General features: G+C 42.4%; 3 protein-coding genes across 3 annotated transcripts; 2 read left to right on the top strand and 1 right to left on the bottom strand.

Annotated features, from left to right (window-relative positions):
• Positions 1-3,139: 3,139 nt before the first annotated feature.
• H1-1 (H1.1 linker histone, cluster member) lies at positions 3,140-11,789 on the bottom strand (the record flags this gene model as incomplete). Its single annotated transcript, XM_082639100.1, has 3 exons — positions 3,140-3,198; positions 7,415-7,532; positions 11,240-11,789. 2 exons carry the CDS (start codon positions 11,787-11,789, stop codon positions 7,486-7,488), a joined length of 597 nt encoding a protein of 198 aa, XP_082495226.1. The 3' UTR covers positions 3,140-3,198; positions 7,415-7,485.
• Positions 11,790-14,380: 2,591 nt separating this feature from the next.
• Positions 14,381-14,816, top strand: H3C1 (H3 clustered histone 1; the record flags this gene model as incomplete). The annotated part of the gene is made up of 1 exon (XM_082638934.1): positions 14,381-14,816. One exon carries the CDS (start codon positions 14,381-14,383, stop codon positions 14,789-14,791), a length of 411 nt encoding a protein of 136 aa, XP_082495060.1. The 3' UTR covers positions 14,792-14,816.
• A 749-nt stretch (positions 14,817-15,565) lies between these two features.
• H4C1 (H4 clustered histone 1) lies at positions 15,566-15,926 on the top strand. Its single transcript, XM_082638897.1, has one exon. The coding sequence runs from the start codon at positions 15,573-15,575 to the stop codon at positions 15,882-15,884; it is 312 nt and encodes a 103-aa protein (XP_082495023.1). The 5' UTR covers positions 15,566-15,572; the 3' UTR covers positions 15,885-15,926.
• The last annotated feature ends 2,800 nt before the right edge of the window (positions 15,927-18,726 follow it).

Here is an 18,726-nt window from a genome sequence, read left to right as displayed (position 1 = left end):
AGACCCACTGGATAACTGAGAGACCCCACCTTCGTGCAGGATAAGTGAAGGCACCATCTGGATATTGCTAAGTTCATCTCTACCTCTAGGTGCCCTGCAGTCCTGTCTTACCCAAGTACAGTCCTGCCCAGTGAGGGGTGGCCTCCTTAAAACGGTGGCAGGGCCTAGAGTGCTTTGCTCAGAGAAAATTCTATGTTCTTAAACACTTAAGTTGCTGACCAAGAAAAAATGATGATAAACATTCAACTAAAGAAAAAAAAATTTTTAGTTAACAAAATAAATCTTTGGAAACCATAGGATAAGAAAGATAAAATTACAAGTTGATTGTGGTGCAGGCAAGTTATAAAAAGAAAAATAAGTCCTATTTGTCCTTATGGGTTAAAAATTCTACTATGTTAGATAAACCATTGGCTGCTCTAATAAAGATTTTTTGAAAAGGAGAATACAGAAAAAATGGAAACATGAAAAAGCATATACTGGAGATAATTTTGAGAACAATTTGAAGAATTATGTGCATATAAAATTGAAAATCTTGACTAAGTGACTTTTTAAAAAAGAAACTAAAAGACCTAACTGACTGAAGAAAGGGAAAGAAAATCTAAACAGACTAATACATACAAATGAAATTCAGAAAGTTACAGAATTCCAATTAAATAAGGGGAAAAAAGCAAAACAAATAAAGAGCTCATGGATTTATGGCTGCATTTTTTTTTTTTTTAAGGATAGCAACTCATTGTACTGCTGAAGACTCAATTAAGTTCTATAGAATAGAAAACCCAAAAGGATAGTGGCTGAAACGAGTTCATGTCTCTCTCATGTAAAGGCAGTCCAGATGGGGAAGTGCAGGAAATCCAGAAAGTCCAGGGCTGGTATGGCAACTCCACAAAATCGCCAAGCCTTCCAGCAACCCTCCCACCATCCCTAGGATCCAAGACAGCTTCTAAAGCTCCAGGCATCACACCTTCATTCCAAGAGGTAAGATGGAGAAAGAGATACAGAAGTTGAGCAAAGGACATGTATCCAAGAGCTATCTTTTACTACCTACCCTACAACCTTCTGCTTGCATCCCATTAGCCAGAACTTAGTCCAAAGCCACCTTCCACCTTGGTGAGGCAGTACATGAACTCGGGCAGCTTAGCTCTACGTTGTTAGAATTCTGAGCAAGATTCATCAGAGAGCTACAGGGAGTGTGGCTCCCACACCCACCCAGACCAATGTCTCACGTGGCCAGTCTGGAAAACCCTCAGCAACTGGAACATATTTAGCCAGGAAACAAAAGAAGAGGGGCCCTCTGGTGCCCCTTCCTCATACCTTTTTGACACCCCCTCCCCCTGTAATTGCATGAAGGGTCAGGTATGTGTAGTGTACGTGGTGCTGCGGCAGAGGACCAGAGACACAGACAGGCAGGGAACTGCAGGAATGACAGACAGGATAACAACTGAAGGAGGCAGAGGAACATAAACAGTCCAACTGACACACAAAGAGTCTGTTCTCAGGTAAAGTCCAAACTCCTCATAACGGCCTAGAAGGCAAATTCTGGCCCCGCAGACCTTGCCTTCCTGGATTAATAATCTGTTCTTCCCACTTCTCATTTTCCATGTACAGTGGCCTTCTCTTTGGTCCTAGACAATGCCAAGGTCATTCTGGTCCAAGAGCCTTTGAGCATAATGTGTTCTAGGTTCAGAGTAGTCTTTCCCAGGTTTTTCTGAAGCCGGGTGAGCTCATTTTGATCACCAGCTTGGCAGACAGAAAGTGTTAGGGAATTAACATCCCAGGAGTAAAACTTCAACTGAAGAGGTAATGGTGTGGATGGATAAAGCTTCAACCAAATGAGCTTCAGACGAACAATTCTGAGACCCCATCTACACAGTGCCTCAGAGGACATCCAGGGAAATGAAAGCAAGTGCTCAAAGTGGGAACCAGGTCAGGAATGCACCTGTGACTGCCTTTTCCATCGTCCCTGTGCCAACACTCTGCATTCTGGGGTCACATCTTAGTTACCACCTTCACCCACAACCAGATCTGAGCTCAACTTTTCAGAGACAGCAACCACTGCTACCTCCCCCACTCTTGTCCTCTTTCTATATATAAATATATGTATAGAAAGATATAGATATTAAATGATTAAATTAACAGATATTTATTATGGAATACTGTAAAATACAATAAATTATACTCTCAGTTCTAAGGAATGAACACTCCTACTGTGGTGGTAAATCACCTTCCCCATACATATATTTGATATTGCATGTTTTTCTCAGTGTGAGCATTCCCCCGTGGCATTAAACATGCTAATATGTGGTTTTAAGTGACTGTAGCGCTCTCATAATAGCACATAGGCTCAGGTTGTTTCTTGCAATTATAACTTATGTTCAAATGAACATCACTGTATGTAAGTAGGTTTTCACTTCTCTTGCTTACCTCAGGGTGGGTTTTTGAAAGAAAGTTTCCGAGTCACAGTATGTGAACATTTATTTAAAATACTATTGATATATTCTTATCTCCCTCTTTCCCTTTCCCCCACTTCCCTTACCCACCTCTTCTGTTTCCATAACTCTCACTGTCATCAGCCAACCCCTCCAGGAGCTGGGAACCTGGAGGGGCTTTGATAATGTGAAAAACTATGGGCTGGTGAATCAGATGGGAGAATCTTTCCGAGGAGATGGGAATGGAGAATGCTAAAGTTTGCAGGTGAAAACATCACTGGAGCCTAGACCACTTCATTAATCCCCACTTCTGTTTCCTAACGTAGGAAAGGGAGGGATATAAAAATGAAAAATAAAAAAGGAGGGGGGAGGGGAGAGAACAAGGAGCTGGATGCATCTGGGATTTGCTGCAGAAGCATGGTTGCTTCTTCTGAAGGACAGGCAAAGCTGTCACTGTCCTAGAAGACTAATTCATGGCCATTCACTAAGAATGTGTCAATTTTTGATGAGTATCAAACCACCCCAAAACTTATTTGCTTAAAACTACTACCATTTATTCACTTACAATTCTGTAGGTCAGCTGGTGGTTCTTGTAGTCAGGGTTGAATTCTGCTGGTTCTTCTCCTGTGTCTCTATCAGCTGGAGAGTGAGCTGGCATTGGGTAATATAGGATGGTCTCACCTGCAAGTCTGGCAGTTGGTAGGCTGTTGACTGGGTGCTTCATTCTCTAGCAGACGAGCTCAGTCTCTTTCGTGACATGGGTGTTTCAGGGCTGTGGGAGAACCAAGACAGGGACAAGTTACAATGTGCCAGGCTCTTTTCAAGCATCTGCTCAGGTCACATTTGTTAGATCACTTGGCCAAGCCCAGATTCAAGGGACAGAGATATAAACTCCACCTCTTGATGAGAGGAGCTACAATGTCACATTGTAATGAGCAATAAGATGAGATAAATTTAGGGCAATTTTTGCAATCTATCATAAGAAATTTGCTGCATACAGTCTCAAAATCTAAATTAAGGAGGGACAGAGATGCAGAGACATTCTGAGTGCCTAGTCCTCAGTAGATTCAGCACCAGTTTCTCCCCAAAGACAAGGTCTATTAGAGCTCTCAGCACCATCAATAATTCCACTTTCTTCATCCACACAAACAGCCTCAGTGCCTGGGATTCTGTGAGAACGGCTCCTCACATCCTCCTCTCTCAGCCTTGCCTCTCACGCCCACTCACACCAACAGCCTGAAGTGAAGCCTGTGCACCGGTTCTCTGGGACTCGCAGCGAGGGAACGGTGTTATCAGGCAGCTGGGATTGGAAATGCAGGAAGCTCTGCACATAGGCTCTTCACCCCAAAAAAGTCCCTCCTTCACCAGGAATAAGGAAGACAGTGATCGTTGTTCAAGAAGGTGCTTGATTAGCATATTAATTAGCTTGTGGCCAAGAGATTATGCTAATCTCCTTGAGTTTATCCTGATGCCCGTGGACAAGTAAAAATGATCCAATCTGTCATATTCCAGGAACTGGGTGTCCGCTCATCACTCCAATTCATGGGCAGGGCCTCGAGTCTTCAGAGCTCCTTCTCCTTCCCACATCTTGTCTCTCAGCCATCAGTCTCCCTGTATCTCTTTTCTCTAGGTTCTCTGAGGATGGGACTGGTTTTTTTCCTTTTTTCAATCTTGATGCTACTCCTGAGTTCCTGTTTTAGTTCTCTGGACATCGTGCAATCCATTAAAGATATTAGGTAAAGTTTAAAAATAAAAATTTCCACCTTTCTATGATCCAGACAGATCTATGTCCAATTTCTGATTTGACTTACAAGTAGACAAGTGACACCACCCCTCTGTGCCTCCATCCACTTCCTCAAGTGTAATAGTGGGTCAATAATCCCAGTTTGTAGTGAGAAGTGCTCAGGCACAAACCACTAGGTATACAACACAATAAACAGGATTTTTGTTGATTTATATAATGATTGCAAAGCACTTTTATACTTCTGACCTGCTGAAGAGGAATTCTTGGGCCACCATTACTTAATCTTTGTGGAATCTTGGGTAATTCAATTCTTTCTCTGGGCCTACCATTACTCCAGAAAAATATTAACTCAGTTTTAGAGATCGACAAAGAAACAACATTCACTACTGTGAGGGGCTCCGCCCAGATCAGTGGTTCTCAACCCTTGAAGCAAATTCTGGTACCTAGAGAGCTTTTAAATAACTTACTGAAGACTGGCCTGCTCCAGACAAATTAAAAAGGCATGTGGACGTGAGAGAGGGGAGCTCAGGCAGAGGACTGACATCCTGCGGTTCTGTAGGTGACGCTGAAGGGTCTTCTCCCCGGGAGGTGTTGCCGAGTGTCACTTCTTTAGCCTTACCCAGGCCCACCACACCACAGACGAACCACAACATAACTTCAGCACCTCCCCCCTTCCACGGGGCGCTCTCACTTCTCTCCAGATGTAGGTCCTGGGGGCGTTCAAGGTCCCACCCCCACTCGGGCCACGTGTTTCCCCCCAACTAAAGCAGGGCGGGCAGCAGGTCCCCTGGGGGCTGCCCTCGGGCTGCGGCCTCCCTTCCACATTGGCAGGCGGGTGGCAGGTGGGACGGGCGGCCGCAGAATGGAGTCCAGGCCTCCGCGAACTGGTGGGAGCTGGTCTACAAGGAATTGCCAATCAGAGGGGCCCTTTCTATTCAACCGTGGCCTCATTTTAACTGAATTACATTTGCAACCACCCTATTTCCAAATAAGGTCACATTCTGAAGAAATGGGGGTTATGATTTAAACATAACTTTTGGGGGAAGGAGAGGTGGGTGGGACATAATTCAACCTACACATTGTCTAGGCTTGCACACTTGGACCTTGCCCTCTCTCTGAAGAGTCAACAAATAAGCGAATGAGCCTTTAAAAAACAGAAACATGCAGAAGTGTGGCAGAGAGTGGCTGTTTACCAAACCTACATCATCTTCCTAGGTACTGGAATGAGAATATGTCACCTACTTCCTTACATCTCCCTTTGTAGTTAGGAGTTCCCATGTGGAAAGGGAAGCATCATGACCCTCCAGAGAGTTTAGAGGAAGAAGTGATAAATTAGTTCAAAGAGAACACCCACAAATTATAAAATGTACTCCCCTTTCTTCTCACATTTTTGCATTGACCATGGCTCAGTATAGATTCGACGTAAAAGCGTACTACCCTTAAGATATTATTGGCCTTTAATAGCTGGTAAGGAGATGCTGTGGGGTGGAGTTCAGAGAGCACGTTAATTCCTACAGAATTTTCCCTGGAAGAAACAAAAACTAAATGACTTCTAAGGCTTTTCTAGCTCTAAGAATTCCACAGTTCTTTGAAAAGCTGGAATTGTCCTACAATTGCCCTATATTTGAAAAATAAGAACAGGAAGAGTGGATGATCTTATTCATATTTTATAAAGGATCATCAATCCTCAATTAAAACAATGTGGTATTAGTGCTTAACAGAAAGACTGACACAACAGAATAGAAAGTCTAGAAATAGACAAGTAATACAGGAATTTTGTATCCAATAAAGAAAGGATTTCTAATCACTAGGAGTAAAGATGGACTTTTTTAATAGTGCTGAGACAACTAGATAGCCATTTGTAAAACACCAGAAGGAACTTCAAGTAGATGAAAGATTGAAACATAAAAGCGAAACAAAACAAAAAGCCAGAAGTACTTAAAGAAAATATAGGCGAATTCCTTTGATTCTTGAAGTGGGAAAGACCTTTCTAAATATTACTCAAAATCCAAAAGCCATGAAAGAAAATATTGGTAAATTCAGTTGCATAAAAATAAAAAGGCTGCATAACAAATTTTATCATAATCAAAGTTAAATGACAAATGACTATCTGAAAAAAATATTTTGCAACTCATTATAAAGGGCTAATCTCACTAATATATATAGAGATTCTGAAACCAGAATAAACCATTGTTCCTTTACACAATGAATATCATGTACCCATGGAAAGGAAAAGGAAGACCTCTGTTTCTTGTTGTAGACACAGCTCCGGGACATACTGCTAAGCGAACAATGGTAGAGAACATGTATATATTATCCTATGAAAGGGTGAGAAGGAAGAGTATATATATTTTTCATTTCTGTTTGCATAAAGAAATAGCAGAAGGGGAACTGTGTCGTCAGGGACAGTGGTGTGGAACTTGACTTCTAGGTGAATATCTTTTCATACGGTTTTGATTTTTGAATCAAATTATTTATTAAAAAATAAAATAAAAGGATGTGACCCATGATAGTTGAAATCTAGTAATATTTTTGTCTTTAGGTATTTGTATTTGTTTTTAAGCTTCCATTGTTATACTTTTACCATGCCCTGTTATTTGCAATGTTACTTTTCACCCTTTGAAATAGAAATCCAACTTCTGGGGACCTACTTTTGAGACACACTTGAAAATGATTATGTAATTGTTGTTAACTAAATTTTTAAGAATCCAGCAATAGGTGACTTGTGAAATAAACTATGTAGCATTGCACAATGGAATACTGTGGGTATTTGCAAGGCCGCCATTTTACTATTTAGGAGTTAGTACTTCTTTTTTAATCCAGTTCTGTTTTTATATGCAGAATAATTACATATTTCTACATGGGCACATTGCTGAAGAGCTGAAAAATATGTTGTGGTATAAAGAAAAGAACAAATTCCCTTCTCCTCCCCCAATATTCCCCGTTTTTACTTTGGCCACATAGGATACAATAAAACTTGTAGCATCAAGATGAGAGAGTTCTCTCCTCATCTTTTTTTTTTTTTCTTTTACGTGTTATTATTGTACATCTTACACAGCAAAACCCCTTATTTATGGTTTATATTTTCTTAAGGAGGCCCCACTGGTCTTCAATTGTTCTGGCAGTCATATAACCTTCTGTTCTTTTCTCTGTCCCTCTCTTTTTTCTTTTCTTTCAAAAAAACCCCACAGGCAGGGATAATCAAACCAATTATTAGTAAAGAATATAATTTCACCACTCTTACCTACTTGTCTCAGAAGATCTCTCAGACAATCAATGAGATTGATTTCAAGTCTGTCTCCTCTTACATGGATGTTAGAGCTGATATAATTCTGTGGTCAGAACATCAAAACAATAGACTCCTGGAATTGTAAAAGACCATAAGGAGCATGTTAAACACTGGATTTCAGACTACTTTGACTGTAACCCCAATAAGATATGCTTTCTTCTTTATGACCCAGAACGTACACGCATATGCCTAACAACATAAGTGTCTGAAGCCTAAATTCCAGGAAGCCGTATTTATCCTTACAATGTGCACACTCTAATATGTTCTAGTCTATTCTATTCCTAACAGGCCATGAAAAACGCTACTCTAATCTAACTGTTTTGCTTTTAAATAAGCAAATGGAAGCACAAAGAGGTAGAATAATGATTCAGATTTATGGATGATAAATGATCAGGGCCCGGTCTCCTCTGTCCTTTCCCCTTTCTTTATATTCTTCTCTACCTCAGTCGCCCCCTTGGTGACCTCACCAAGTCTCATGACTTTAAATGCCATCCATAGACCAATGACTCCATCTTAATTCAACTCCATCCTCCCCAAAACTACTCTTGTCAAAACTACTGACCTCCATACTGCTAAACCAAGGAACTATTCTCAGGCTTCTAATCACTTCAGTCTACCATCAACATTTGAACCCAGTTGATTACTCCCTTATCCACTTGGTAATCTCTTGGACTCTGCAAATTTCACAACAGAATTTCTGATTCACCCTCCCCCAACTCCACCACAACACACTTGCTTCTTTCTTATAGGTGACCGCCTTAGGAAAACTCATCTCATTCTTTCAGCCACATTGAGTTTGGGGGCTTAACATCTAAGAAAGCACTGAACAAATTAAAAGAGAAAAACCATATGATTATATCAATACATGAAGTATGGCAGCCATTCAAATTTTTTTTAAAGTAAAATAGGAATTGAAGGTAACCATTTAAATATAATGGAGATACAAAAAGTTAATAACAGATATTATTCTAAAAGACAACACTTAATACCATGCTAATTAAAACCAAGAACTAAAAAGGGATGCCTCCTAAAAATATTATTCAACTTTATTTTGGAAATTCTTAGCAAATGCTATACAAAAAGAAAATTAAATGCTTGGTTTTCACATTTAAGGAAAACAAAAATAGTTAAAATTATTTTGCTAATGACTAGGAAAAACTCAAGGGGCTCTTAGTTTAAGGAGTAAAGGAAGTAGAATTATAGAAATCAGTAAGTTTGCTGGATACAACACATCAAAACATTTCTTCCTTCCTAGCAGTAAGACCTAAAAATAGGAAATGAGTATTCCATTCACAATAGAAACAAGGAAATAAATTAGTTAGGAATAGAATTGAGGACACATGACTCATACAGAGAGAACAGTAGAAAAGAATGAGAATACAGAAATAGATCTCATTATATAAGAATTTAATAACAAAAATGATATATTTCAGTTCAGTGTGAGAACTGAATGGATTATTTAACAAATGGTGTTAAAACAACTGGCCATCCATCTGGAAGGATGTAAACTTGGATTCTCTCTTAAACTACATAAAACAAATTCTAGATGGATTAGAAACTAAACATTTTTTAAGAAGCAAAAATTTTTAGAAGAAAAGCTAGGAGGTGAATAAATAATAGAGGGGTGGGATTCAGTTTCTAAACCAAGAGTGGAAATCTAGAAGCTATAAAAGATACATTTGTGATTAAAATGTCTAATATTCAAATTTTATATATATCTAATAAATTTTATATCATACATATAAACGGAAAATATACCATAAACAAAGGAAATATAGAGATAAAAGCCAAGAGTAGAAAACTATCTGCAACACAGGTGATAAGTATAAGGTTCATTTTTCTATCATATAAAAAACACAACTGGGCAGGAAAAAGACAAACTGCCTAATGAAAAATTAGCAGAGATATAAATGAAAATTCTCTGAAAAGCTTATTCAAATGGCCAATGAACTTAAAGAAAGGATGCACTGGTGGTCATGGTAATGCAAATCAAAGTGACAATGTGAAATAATTTTACCCCCTTTAGACTGACAGAAATTAATGAGATCATACCCTGATGGTTGGAATGCAGGAGGGGGAGCCATTTTCAGGCTATGTCAGAGCCAACTGAAATTTAAAATACACTCTAACTAATCTAGCAATTTCAGCTTTGGAATTCTATTGTTTATTGCACCATGCTCAGCAGTTGTAAATAGAGATGTCAATACTTATCAATATGAAATGGATGAATAAATTATTCTACTTCACATGCAGGACATTAAAAAAAAAAGATTTGACTTGAAAGGATTTCCTTTAAGGTTAAGAGAAAAGCAGAGAAGCGTATATATCGCCATTTTGTAAATAATAATAAAACACTACCAGAAAAAGAAAACAATCATGCATGTTTATGGATAAGTGTATGTAAAAGACTGAATTCAAAGGAAAACATGAATAGCTACATACCTGTTTGGGAAAGGGGAGTAGGGATGTGAAGTGACAGTAAGGCAGACATTAAGGAGATGCAAGGAGCCATGCAAAACAATGGGGAAAAAAGACAAAACATAAAACAATTGACTATTAAAGAATTTGTATGCACATATGTAAAAGTGTTACAACTAACTGAGCTTCACTAAGTAAAAGTGAGTAAACCTGGCTCAACATATGGTACTTTTTTTTTCTCGGATGTGAAAAAAGACGTTATTAAAATGAATCCCAGAATTAAAATTTCAAAAGTTTAAAGGGGCAATTCTATGAAAGTGTCCCCGAGTATTTAACGTGGTGCTGCGCACCAGGGTTGAAAACCCTGCAGGCGGAGAAATACAATCTAGTTAGGCACAGAGTGGGAGTTTCAAATATTATCCAATCAGGGCAGTCCTGTTTCTATAAAGAGAAACCGGGACTAGCTGACAACCTGCAAATGGACCCAGGGTAAGTCGCCGAGCATGAACGATCTGCAAGGTCAGAGCTAGGCTGTGATGTCGCTGCAGGAGGCGTGTGAGGCCTACCTAGTAAGCTCAGGGACACCAATCTGAGTGCCATGTAAGCCAGAGGATCACCGTTATTCCCAAGGTCAGACAGCTCTTGAGCCACATCTCCTCAAAAGCATTTTTCAGGGCCACCCAATTTTGGAAAAAGCCGATTTAGCAATATTGCCCAAGAACATAATGTCCCCAACTTTGGTCTCGCAGAGAACGCCAAGGAAATGTTGAGTAGACAAACGAGCACATGGTACACGGACCCAGCCTCAGCCACGGGTTCAATCGCAGCTACAGGCAGTTACCACTGAGGATGAATGTTTGGGGTGTGACTTCAGAATCGGTTCAAAAAGCTCCCCCAGATATTTCTAACGTACAGGTAGAGATGTAAGCTTCAGGTTAAAACGGGACTAGGGAAACAGATCCTGAGCGTTGAAGTTTAAATCACTTGGGAGACCAAAATCAAAACAAAACAAAAAAACCAAAACACCACCTTCCTCAGTTATCAATTTACAAATCCCACAGCGAGAATTTAAGCTCAAAAGAATTCTGACGTGGAGCAAGGATAGGCTTAAACACACTGCTTTTGCATGGGGCCGAAATTTATGAAACTTGTAAGACAGGAGAGCTGTGTACTTAAAGCTCTTTTCCTGAAATAAGTAGGTGGCTCTTAAAAGAGCCGTTGGGTTATTGGAAGCAGCTTCCAACCAGGACTTTTACTTTTTCTTCGGTGCTGCCTTCTTGGGCTTGGCAGCAGTCTTTGGCTTGGTCACCTTTGCTTTGGCCGCTTTGGGTTTCACAGCCTTGGCTTTAGCAGGACTCTTACCTATTTTCTTAGGCTTCACAACCCTGGACTTCTTGGGACTCTTGGAGGACTTCTTTGTCGCCACAGGCTTTTTAGCCTTCTTCGGAGTCTTGACACCTTTTTTACCAGCAGCCGCCCCGGTGGCCTTCTTGGGCTTCTTAGAAGAACTTGTTACCTTCGCTTTCGCTGCTACCTTTGTGGCGCTGGGCTTGCTATCCACCGAGGCTACTTTCTTGTTGAACTTAAAAGAGCCCGAGGCGCCGGTGCCCTTGGTCTGCACCAGAGTGCCCTTGCTCACCAGGCTCCTAAGGCCGAGCTTGATGCGACTGTTGTTCTTCTCCACGTCGTAGCCGGCGGCCGCCAGCGCCTTCTTGAGCGCAGCCAAGGACACGCCGCTGCGCTCCTTAGAAGAAGAAACGGCCTGCACAATCAGCTCCGAGACTGAAGGACCCGCGGGTTTCTTCTTGGCAGCTACTGCTGCAGCCTTCGCAGGCTTCTTCGCCTTTCTGCCAGCTGAAGGCTTCTCGGGGGGAGTGGAAGCAGCTGGAACGGGCGGTGCGGTCTCGGACATGACGGAAACAAAGAAGAACTAAGTAAACTACTACGACCCGACAAAGCAGTAAAACTCCAGCGGCCCAAGTGCGCGGTATTTATAGGGCGACGCTGCGCTGTGATTGGTGCGCTCTGGCGCCCGCCCCCGGCACCCTAGCGCCCCCTGCGCGCCCCGCCGGGTCTCCGAAGGCCAATGCCGGCCGCTGGGGCCTATAGGCCTTCTTCCCTGCCGCTTGCACTGAGGCACCCAGACAGCACCCTGCCTCCCTCCATCCCCCCCCGCTGGTCGCCTAATGGAGACAAATACTAGGCAGGGAAGGGTACGGCTCTGCCGCCCATTACCATCAGAGGGTGCTACTTCTCTTTAAAAAAGCAGGGTTTTTTCCTAGAGGGAGGTGGGGTGGGAAAGAGCTGTAAAGAAGGCAATCACGTAAGAATCCAAGGAGTTTCACGTGAAACCTTGTCTCCAGGAAGCCATGTCAAAAGGACATTTGTTTCTAATCTGCAATAAATGCAAAACGTTGTGTCTTGAGTGACTGGGGAGGGAGAGCAGAAAGCGAGGGGATGTAGGCCTGGTCTGCAGGTTTGGGACAAGTTCTCATCGATGCCATTGCCTTTCCTGGCAGCGCTGAGTGATGTGTGGTAGACCCGAGACGCCGGTGCCCTTGGTCTGAACCAGCGTGTATCTATTTGGGGCAAAGGAGAATTGTAGAAAGCAAAAGAACTGGCTAACCGTAATTAACACTCAAGCAGCACCGGTGGAAAACAGCACGCAATTTCTGTAATTGCAACTTGCTTCTATAGTGTAATGCACTTAACGAACTTTTGACCCCTTTTCATCTTCACAACATATCCCAAGCTCAAAACCTAGCACAAGAGAAACATCAAGTAAGCACTGGGTGGACTGAACTGTTCCCAGAAAGGCATTGCACGCGGGGAAGTGTGTGGGTGTGGGTGTCGGGGCGAGGGTGGGGGATACGTTGCTTTAGTGTGAAAGCACAGCCCGGGGATAACATTTTAGGGCAGTCTCGCTTTAACTTGTTTTTGTTGTAAAAGCGTCAACAACGCTAAAACGACTTCAGACTGCGAATCAGGCTAACTACTGAGAGAATAAAATGCCCCTCTCACAGCCCCGTTCTGGGTGACATCCCCTCACAATTCTGCCCTGGGATCGCCTAGCAGCAGGGAGAATGCAGTGACGAGTCATTCCCGCGCGCGCGACTGCAGTTTTCAAACAAGTCCGCACGGGCCTCAGTAACCGGAGCTTCCGTGGTAGCCCTCAAACAACATAAGAGCTTGTTTCCGGCTTGTGGCCAATAATGTAAGGGTTCCAGACGCACGATTCCTCCATCTTCTTTACCACCCTTTGTTACTTGTTTTCTTGAGAGTCTGTATTTACAAAATGCATTACGTAATTTCTAAGAACTTGAAAAAGGACAGTTGGAACTATGCGTCTTAGTTTGACGGATAGTCATTTATAACACAGGTATACAATCTTTCTCCAAGGTGAAGTTTTTGTAAGTGAAAATTTCTGGAAAGACATAAACTTTTCTTAGAGTAATAAACGTGGCTTCTAATCAGACAAAGGTTTTAAAAGAGAAAATATGCATGCAGAATTTTCTTATTTAGATAATAACTTGTACCTCCGGTGTCTAATGGGTTAAACAGCTTCAAATGCAATAGAAACGCTCCATGCAAATGAAGGATGCTAGATCTCCTTTTTTAATGGCTACCCAGTTTAATAAACTTAGCCAATGAGAAGGTAGAATCTGGGTTACCGCCTCTTCGTATAAAAGGTTCTCATTCGCTGTTCTTAAAGTCGACTATTTTGCGTGACGTATAGGGACAGTCGTTGGCAGTATTAAGCTGTCCTCGTTTTGGTCCGTAATCCATTCATAGGCCCTAGTCCATCGCCTGCTCCTCATAGGTAAACTCTGAGACGTCGTGCATACCGTGATTATGTGTCTGGCGTTGTACCCGGCTAAATGTATTCTAAACTTTAGAAAACTTAAGTTTCAGTAAGTTCCAAGTGTAAAGTCAGAGCATAAACAACACTTAACAAAGAAGTACCTTGTTACAGGAAATATTTCTGGAAACGCTAGTTTGATTTTGCTATGCTTGAGTTTACATCTTCTGGTTTCAAAGAAGTTTCTCAGTTTAAGCGTTACAGAGGGATTTCTTTTTTTGTGAAATGGTTTTGGAAGTTTATAATCCGTTATCGAGTTATCGAGCAGGGAATGTAAAGTACATAAGGGCAATATTCCCTCAATCTCCCCTCCCCTCTAGAACCTAAATAAGTACACAGAACTACACTACCAATGAGGTTAAGGTCTGTTTTTTCGAAAAGGTAACGCCCAAGGCATTGCGTTCTCATGAAAATCGTGGTCGGAAAACCAAAAAAATTTGAAAAGAGCCGAGGATATAACGTAGTGGCCAACGAAACTGCACGGTTTTTGGAACGTTTAAATGTAGGCCAATCAGAGCCTGTAACGTAATATTTAAACATTTTTCTCGCCCAATCACTTCACCTTAGGTACTATAAATACTAGCAAACTGCCGGGTGATGCTTTTGCGCTGATATTCGCTACGTCTGTGTACCTGTCACTTGTCATGGCTCGCACTAAGCAAACTGCTCGTAAGTCCACTGGTGGCAAAGCGCCTCGCAAGCAGCTGGCCACTAAGGCGGCTCGCAAGAGTGCGCCGGCCACCGGCGGCGTGAAAAAACCCCACCGTTACCGACCCGGCACGGTGGCCTTGCGCGAGATCCGCCGCTACCAAAAGTCCACGGAGCTTCTTATCCGTAAACTGCCTTTTCAGCGCCTTGTGCGTGAGATCGCCCAGGACTTCAAAACCGACCTGCGCTTCCAGAGTTCGGCGGTAATGGCACTGCAGGAGGCATGCGAAGCCTATCTGGTGGGTCTTTTCGAGGACACCAATCTGTGTGCCATCCACGCTAAGCGTGTTACCATCATGCCCAAGGACATCCAGTTAGCCCGCCGGATCCGCGGGGAGCGGGCATAATTACTGCTTTTCTCTGAAACTTCAACCAAAGGCTCTTTTCAGAGCCACCCACGTTTTCAAGTAAGGGCTGTAAGAAACTAACTTTCCAACTCAAGTTGTTCAGTATAACTGCATCTGCTTGGGAATGAAAAGACATGCATCAACACTTGTCGGATTATGGGATAATTTTTGTCTAAATATCCACTGCGTATGCGAACACACTGGCCCCTTTATAAGTGTTTATGTAAATAGTACTGTTTTCTCTTACCTTAGTAAAGAGCCAGAGTTTCAGAGGCACCCAAAATGATTGGCATTTGCAGAGCATTTTAAAACATGGCCTTGTATTAGTTGTGAAACAAACAGGAATAGTATGAGTATAAACATTTTTACGTTTCTAACTTTGATCTTGATATTTTTACGATTATGTAAATTTATTGATAATAAATTTTCGCCTCTTTAAGTATTTCTTCTACTTAGGATATTTGGAATCATGTTTCCTCTAAGCCTAATTCCTCCAAGTACTGTAGTTAAAACAGTAGCCCAGTCAAGGAAGCAAAGGCTATTGGTCAAACTGACCTCTTCCCACCTGCCCCACCCGCCCCGCCCTCCCCGCCCTTCCGCGGGAGTTCTCGCGGCTTGGAGGCGGGATTAAGGGAGGGGACTGTTGGCGTCACACTTCCGGTTTGCGCGCTTTCCATTCTCTCTTTGGGGGGCGGGGTTGGGCGGGGGAGAGGTGGTAGATATATAAGGATCCGCTCTTCCCTTCTTTGTCAGTTGCTGTTGGTTTGCTTCTCTCAAAGCCATGTCTGGACGCGGCAAAGGCGGCAAGGGTCTGGGTAAGGGAGGCGCTAAGCGCCACCGCAAGGTTCTGCGCGACAACATCCAGGGCATCACCAAGCCCGCCATCCGCCGCCTGGCCCGGCGTGGCGGTGTGAAGCGCATCTCTGGTCTCATCTACGAAGAGACCCGGGGGGTGCTGAAAGTGTTCCTAGAGAACGTGATCCGGGACGCCGTCACCTACACCGAGCACGCCAAGCGCAAGACTGTCACCGCCATGGACGTGGTCTATGCGCTTAAGCGCCAGGGACGCACTCTCTACGGCTTCGGAGGTTAAGCTTTCCGATTTCGCCATCAAGAATTAGCATTTCTCAACCAAAGGCCCTTTTCAGGGCCACCCAACTACTCATAAAAGAAAGCTGTAACCATTAGCCAAGGCACAGGAGTCTGCAGCTCAATGGTGTGGTTAAAATGGAAACTACTAAGACATCCCTGAGTCAGAAAACACTGCGGAAATTAATGTCTGTATATATCCACGTAACTCCCACTCTCGCCTCCATTCCCTGGACACAGGTAGGGGGGAAAGATGGTACTCCAACTTACTAAAGAAAAGTGGAAAAGAACCAAGTATGGCGAGAAACTTGAATCGGTTTGTAGGAACAAAGAGAAGCACTGCCCAATCAGCAAGCCCCATCCATAGATTTCAACCAATCAGAACTGATGATCTCATGTGGTTCCCCGCGGCGACCCAAATTTGGGGGATGGGAAACCGGGCAAGAAACGCCAAAGCCCTTGTTTAGAGAATTTTTTAAATTTGTGTTTTTACGGGTTATGAAATAGACTCCGACGAGACATCTGAATGGCTCTCAGTCATGTCCTGAGAACAGTACTGAAATTACCGCCGCTAATAGGATGATTTGTCTCTATTAAAAAAATAATCTCTGACGTGTTAGACAGAAGGGGAAACCGAATTCAGACTGCCAGCAAACCCAGGGCATTGAATTCAGGCGAAATTAAAATCTCGTTTACGAAGAAAACGCGCTTCCTTCTCTTTCAGTGTCAACACAGCCCTCAGCAGTTAGCTGTACTTTTTTCTTTACTTCACAGAGGAATGGAAATTAGGGTGATGGAAATGTTCTAAAATTAAATAGATTGTAGTGATGGTTGTACAACTAAGTAAATATACTAAAATTCATTGAGTTGTACACTTAAAGTGGGTGAATTTTATGGTATGTAAGTTATATCTCAATAAAGCTGTTTTACATATATGTATATTTGTATATGTATGTGTATGTGTGTGTATGTATATATATACACATACATATACATACACACACACACACACACACACACATATAATCACCAGGCAGGGTAGCAGGAGATTGTTTGTAGGGTAGGCACTGTTGGTCTGTGAAGAGGTTCTCTTGCTAAAGTTGAAAGTATGGCCTGCTTGGTCTAGTCTGTCATTATAGCCACAGGAGGTTTTTAAGCAAGAATGCCTCTAGTCCAATTATATGTTCCAGTAGCACACCAGACTTTAGAACTCAGCTGGAGAAAGGATGTGAATTCACTTGAAGTTGGCTAAAAGGGAAACAGCTTATCCTCATCTAAAAAGATATTCACAAATGCCTCTGTCATTGGGTTCCTTTTTGTATCATTTTTATAGAAGGCTGATTTCAACCTCAGTGTGTTAGTTTCAGTCAGTATTTCTCCTAGCTTTTTTGGTCCCATTTCCCACCTGATAACTGTCCTCCAAGATTTTGGAGGGAATGATAAAAGTACAGAGCCTGGCTTAATTTAAACTGACAATGGGGAGAGTTCAAGGCTGCATTCTAGATGACCAGAGGAGCAAAAATGGGCCTGGTTGGGAGAGTGGTCACTTTATGTTTTCCTTAGCTGGTGTCCCGGTGTCCGTCAGGAGATATGTATTGATTTCATGTAATGTGCCAGATACTGTTGTAGGCATTGGGGTACATCAGTAAGCAAATTAGAATTTCCTGTCCTCCATTCCGAGCGTATGTAATGAAGTGTGTGGATAGTTTTCCTACACTGGAGAGAGGTGTGGTTGCTCCATAGACCAGCTTCTGTTATGGTTGGCCTGTCTTTTTTAGTTCATAAGCCGTGTAGATAGTATCATACTCATTTTAGTCACACCCACTACCTGAGTGAAAAACCTGTGAGCCTTCCTCAGGCCTAACAGTCATGAAGTCCTTGTTCAGAACAAAGATTAATGCTGCCTGATTTGTCACTCCTGCATCATTCCTAAGAGCCAGAGAAAACCTGGCATGCTGACTGATTCAGACAGTGCCAAGTCGAGGAATTATAGATGGGGGATCAATTATGGCAGCCTTCTGGTGGGCTGGGGGGCGGGGGGAGAGGGCCTGAGCGCTTGTGTAGAAAATTCATGCATGCATTCATTCAACTCTGCCATGAAAGGACACAAGGGAAGACAGCAGTCTATGAAGCAGGAAATGGGTCATCAGACACCAGATCTGTCTGAATCTGTCCAGTGCCTTGATCTTGGACTTCAGTCTCCAGAACTGTGAGAAATGTTTGTTGTTAAAGCACAGTCTATGGTGTTTTTATTATAGCAGGCTGAACCAAAACACCATTTTATGGATATAGATAATATTTTCTTTATCTGGTCCCTCCTCATGACAATTTACATTGTTTCCACTCATTTACTATTACAAACAATGGGCTGCATTAAGCCATGTTTAAGTTCTTAGTGATCTCATCCAGTCTCACCGTTTGTATGTTGATGAGCCCCCAAATTTTTATCTACTCCAGACCTCTCACCTGAACTTTAGAATCTCGCTTTCCCAACCACCTAGTCAGTAGGTGTCAAGAGAGAGACGTTAGCAGAGTAACCAGGCAGCAAAATGTTTTCTAGAGCAGCCATCAGTACACCCTTTTCAAACATTAAATCAAAGATGCTGATTATTCAGTTAGCTGGTTTATCAATTTGAGGACATACTTTAAAAAACCTTTTATAATAACCATGTTGTCAAGGTTGAAAGTTTCATTAAAAAAAAATACAGTTTACTGCAGACAGAGGAAAGAGAGGAGCTGGAAGGAAGGTGAAAGTGCAAGAGAGCCACCTAAGAGCCACTTAACCACAAAGGAGGGAGCTTCTCCCTGACAACCTCAAAGGACCTGACAGAGGCCTAGGGGTTCAG

The sequence above is a fragment of the Mesoplodon mirus genome, assembly GCF_964341445.2.
Source record: "Mesoplodon mirus genome assembly, chromosome: 12".
Lineage (NCBI taxonomy): Eukaryota > Metazoa > Chordata > Mammalia > Artiodactyla > Ziphiidae > Mesoplodon > Mesoplodon mirus.
This window is presented reverse-complemented; position numbering and strand designations above follow the sequence as displayed.